The sequence below is a fragment of the Phanerochaete carnosa genome (genome assembly GCF_000300595.1).
Source record: "Phanerochaete carnosa HHB-10118-sp unplaced genomic scaffold PHACAscaffold_13, whole genome shotgun sequence".
Lineage (NCBI taxonomy): Eukaryota > Fungi > Basidiomycota > Agaricomycetes > Polyporales > Phanerochaetaceae > Phanerochaete > Phanerochaete carnosa.
Window position 1 is genome coordinate 1367908 of NW_006767640.1, and position 5420 is coordinate 1373327.

Below are 5420 nucleotides of genomic sequence, written 5' to 3' on the forward strand. Positions count from 1 at the left end.
TAGAGCTGCTAGAGAACTAGACGACAGGCGTACCAAAGGGGAAGACACCGTTGCACTGCACTAACGACACCGATGCTCGTCTAGACTGCCACATACCATGCGATGCTTGCTTTGCCTCGAGATCAGTGCTATTGCCCCGCGCTGCTCGGCCGGGACGGCGCGAACGCCGAATACTTCGCACAGCACATCTTCGCACCGATCCAAGCAACACGACATTCGCACCGTATGTGCCTCCTCGTCATCCCGCCGATGCGCCAACTATCTCCAAGGGCGGTGGAGCACCGGTGACGCCAACCGCCGAGCCTCTGTTGGACGTGTAAACGTGCGAGGAGCAGCTGCATATTACAGGGGCCAGTGCAGAGGAACGTGCAAGGTACGGCGGCGCACCGCTGAGTGTTGAGATGATGAAGCTGTAGCCTCTCCCCTCTGTCGTCTCTGCTTCCGAGGTTGTTTGAACGGCTCCGCGTAAACGCACTAGACGGAAGAGAGGGGCACTAAATGCAGCGAAAGGGGCTGGGACGAACGCAGAGAATTGAGCGATGGTCGAGAGTGTTTGTTCCAGACGCAGAAGATGTGCTTGAGCTCCGAGGACGAGGCGGAAGGGAACCGTCGAGCGATAAGTTCACGCGGTTTGTCGGGTTAGTGGATGTTACAGATTGCACCGCGCAGCTGGAGCAAAGGCGACGAGGGCCAGCGAGCAAGGTGAGACCAATATTTATTTGGGTACAAGCGCCCAACGTTTTCTGCCGCTTGGCTTCTGGGCTTCGCTCTACCTCCACCAGTACGTACTCTCCTTGTGGCGCGAACGACGGTTGTATGCACTCTCCCTGGCAAAAATGTACTAGCTCCGGCACCGGAAAGTAGATGGAGCGGTTTTTGGTCCCCGGTACCGTCACAGCGCCTCGAGCGGGTTGGATCTCGATCTCAACAAGAGGCTCTTCCAACGCTGCCAGCCATTCAGCAGGACTTTGATGCCGCCAATCCGAACACCTGAGAACAATCATTCACTCCGGTATGCGGTGATAGCGTCTCTGCATAATTGAGGGAGGATCCTCAGTCTGTCGAGAACCTCCCAAGAATAGTACGTTCGCTATGGCACGCCAGCGTGAGACTGGCAAGCGGACGAAACGACGATATCTCACATGAACTTGAGACATGACATAGGAGTGAGGGACATAAGTGAGAGCGTACTGATAGCAATGCTATGGGTGCAGAACTGCACGCCTTTCTGTTCGTGCGGAGCGTTACGCTGGACCTCGCTATCAGACGCTTCCGCTTTTCACCGTCACTTTGCACTGTCAGGGTGGTTTGCCCTTCCTAGTGTTGCCTCGTACTTGATTCTCTTCATCCGAGCTTCCAGCTCGGACCATGGTGGAGGCCCCGGCCATCGCTCTGGGGCTGAAGCAGAGTCAGTCTCCTAGTGAACATCTCGTCGAGAATCTTGTTCAACTCACCGGGCTCCCCCATATTAAGATTTATGCCGGTCTTCCTGGACAATTCTGATGGACTGAACATTAACTTCAGGTGCAGAGGCACATCGGGCGCCACCGTTTTTGAGGGGCCTGTGGAGCTGGCAGCTGTGTGTGAAGGTGTCGCTGGCGGTTCACAGGGCGGAGCTGGGCTCAGACAGGCGGGGGTCAAGGAACGGTTCGTGACAACCTGGGCCGAAACGTAGGCCAGCTCGGGCGCCATAGCAGGCCCAACTTCAGTGTTGGCGTCCGGGCAAATTCCTGCAGGTAGCGATGCGCCGTCATCGTGCGACGCCTCAGCATCTTCCGCATGGATGGCAGATATTGAGACGTACGCCGGCTCGGGTGTCACAGCAGGCCCAATTTCAGCGGTAGCGCCTGGGCGACGTCCTGCAGATAGCGATGTGCCGCCATCATGCGGCGTCTCAGCGTCCTTCGCATGGATGGCAGATGTTGGGGGAGACGATGACGAGGCGCAAGAGGCAGACGACTGTGCCGAAGCAGCCATAGGTAACACCGGTGAGATGGGACTTGTTACTGGGGAGATGGACTCGGAGGTGGGACTCGCTGCAGGGGAGATGGAGATGAGACTCGCCACTGGGGAGATGGGACTCGCCACAGGGGAGATGGAGACGGGACTCGCCACTGGGGAGATGGAGATGAGACTTGCCACTGGGGAGATGGGACTCGCCACAGGGGAAATGGAGACGGGATTCGCCACCGGGGAGATGGGACTTGTTACCGGAGAGATGGGACTCGCTACTGGGGAAATGAAGATGAGACTCGCTACCAGCGGTATGACTGGGATCTCTTGCAAGAGCATCATGAGGACGGGGGCTGCGTGTGGCATCTCGCCTCGAACGACGCTCTGAATTTTTGGTTCGAGAGCAGCCTTAGCGGACGGTGTCCAATAGTCCTGGACGAGCCGCGAAATCTGGAGGCGCAGGATTTTTGGGTATCTATTCAAGCGTGAGATTGAGCGGCGTCAACAAGCCCGGGCTAGTGCGAAGGCGTACCTCGCCGAAAATTGAGAGAAGAGCTCGTCGAGGGTATTATCCGCGTCCAGCTGCGAGAAAAGCTCTTCCTCTGCTCGCTGTTTGAGCTCGTTGAGGCCGATCTAGGGAGTTCAATCTCATTATATCGTGGTCGAACAACTTGTGGGCGACGCACCTCGTCCGCAAAACGATATATAGACTTGCATGAGCAGGTCGGCACCTTTGGGTGATCTATGACGTGCCTCGCTTTCGCCCCTTCACGGTTCATAGCGCCCCGTGAGCGCAAAGGTAGAAAGCAGACATTACCGGTGTAAATGTAGAAGATTGCAGCTTCCAACCTATAGGAGCTGAAGGGCTGCGTGGTAAAGACACTGATACTAGAATACTCACGTATCGGCTGCAACAGACTCCATGGGGACAACTCGAGCGTTCGCAGCGAGTTTGGTGGTTGTGGTTCCACTGTTGGAGTCGCCAGCTGAATTATCGGACTACCAGGCTGCATCACCTACGTCCGCTACAACAAGCGCAGGAGAGGCTCACCAGCTTCACTTCTGTTTCGTCATTCAGCAATATTTCATTCGTGGTGACCGACGAGTTGCTTAATGGCCGGATGTTCTCATCGTCCTCGAGGTCGCTGTCCGATTCGTTCTCGTAGCTATCTGCGGAACTAAAGGGTCCACTTGAAGAGAAGTAGGTGGCAAGCGTTCCGCAGGATGTCCCTGATAAAACTGCAAGTATATTAGAAGGCGTCGAGGTCGGCGCTCCTGGGCTACCTATGGCCGCGAAAGTACGTCGAAGATGACTTCAGGACGCGGCTGTTTGCTTGGATAGCCCGTGGCTTGTCGACTCTGCCAGATTTAAGTCGCCTCGTAAAGGCGCAGAAAATCGTGTCAGCAAATTGTTCGCCAAAAAGGGATTCAGTGGGTGCATCCTCGAGGCTGCCATCAGCGACAGAGTGCAGGGGCGAACTGTTCGCAGACATCGCTAAACTCAGAGTGGTCAGAACATAACTGCATGAGCCTCATGCGGGTTAAAACGAAATATGGCCTCGTTGCCCTGCCTCGCCTCCAGCTCATGTCGGCATAACCAGGTCAAGCCTGCAGCCGCGCTGCATGCGCCACGAAGTCATGCCAAACAGGAATAAATACGACTCACGTGATTCCAAGTTTTCCCAACCGTGTGACTCGGGACATCAAAGTGAATATGACGAAGTTACATATGTCGACGAGGGGCGGCAACGGGCATCATCCGATTCGATGACGCCAATCTGCGTTGTCTGATGTAAGTTAGTCTCCCCTTAACTTTGCATTGCCATGGTCAACCCCTCTGGAGAATTCAAAGCGGCGACTGGACGCGATTCACCACCATCCACCCTCTATTCGCTGCGAACGGCCAGCTCCGACACCGTGCGCTTTGAGGGCAATGAGAGCGACATCCAGTCACACTCTGAGTTGTCGCGCGAGGAGTTCCGGAAGATATGTCCTGCGGAAGTTGAGAATACCCTCTCGTGCATCCAGAGGAGGCCCTTGGCGACTGACATCGCCATCCTCAAGAGCATTCTTCGTCCCCTCATCGAGTTATCGAAGTAGGTGTAGGCGTTTTTCAAAAGTTTCCATGGATGCTAACCTCGTGCTCCTCTAGAATTGAGCGATATAGGTTGAGCGTTCACAAGCGAGCCGTCAGCCTTATACTTTTACATCTGGGTGTATACGCCGAAGTCCTTGTGCATGTCCTTGTTGCATTGCCACAAGAGGACGCCCAGCAATTTTTTGACGATTTAACTCCCGAAGAGAAAGCATCTTGGTAAGATATCTGGCTACAATCCGTGTTCGCTGCTGAAGAAGGTTACAGGACAGCTTCATGGCGTGATGGCTTTTGGAAGGCTCTGGTATTCGCTGTCTCGGGCCGGCATCTTTCACTCGACAGTCTGCATATGCTGGCTTTGCCCACAGTTTATGACCGCAGGACATTCACTCTCCTATTCAGCGCTGGCAATAACCACCCCATCTCCGAGTCACGCAACATTGATCTCCTGTTCACCTACATTGAAGCCACGTACAGCGACCGTCACCCGCAACTCTTCAGCGGGGTACTTCAACCCCAAGATTCGGATTTGACCTTGCATGCCATCGCGATCTACCTCGACAGATGCCCCGGTTCCGCATTTTCCGCATTCTTGGCCCGCCTCCTCGGGCGCATGAAACCAGACACGTACTACATACTCCCAGCACGCGATATCGGAGCTCTCCTCTCAGCCGCACCGTACCTCGAGTCTAGCCTCAGCACTCCTACTCTCCAATCACGCAGATGCTCTAATGAGCAGCACCCGGCGTCGCCCTTCCTGTACTGCGCACTACGTCTTGCGTCATGGAGCAGCCGCGTACGGATGAGTCTCGTGGAACACGGCCTCTTGGTAGCCGCCGAAGGCCTGTACGACGAGGACAAACCCGTTGTGCATACCGACCACGGCACACGCTCCGTGTCTGGCACTAGCCGACACATTATGATCCAGCTTTGCTACCTCCTCCTCGGCGTTGTCGCTCGCTGCTGCGATTTGAGCGGGAGTACCCTCGTTGAGGAGCTGAGAGCAGATATCATCGCGTTCTCGCGGATGATATCGCGACGCTACTTTGCACCCGAGCCTTGGGAGATTTGTGACGACTAGCGTACCGTGATGTGTAGTTTGCTGGGTCGGCTCGACCTTAGCTAGCGTTCGCTGCGGATAGCATCACCAATATTTTCGAGGATTGTTGTGAAAGACTTCGCGCAGGCGGGGGATTCACGAGTAATCAAGGATAAATTCCAAAAATAATACTACATGTTCTTATATAGGTTATCTACTTCCTAATCTGGTCAGACCAATAAAATGTACCTTAGGAAGCTGAGACTAAGAGGAAGCATAACTAGTCTCGTCCCCAGCCATTCTGGTACGCCCGGAAGGCTCCGGGCGGAACCT

At 55.0% G+C, this 5420-nt stretch overlaps 1 protein-coding gene across 1 annotated transcript; it reads right to left on the reverse strand.

Moving 5' to 3' along the window:
* Positions 1-2253: 2253 nt before the first annotated feature.
* On the reverse strand, positions 2254-2966 carry PHACADRAFT_106311 (uncharacterized protein; the record flags this gene model as incomplete). Its single annotated transcript, XM_007401866.1, has 3 exons — positions 2254-2428; positions 2486-2586; positions 2640-2966. Coding segments are annotated over 3 exons (603 nt in total), but the record flags the coding sequence as incomplete, so codon positions are not given.
* Between the last annotated feature and the right edge of the window lie 2454 nt (positions 2967-5420).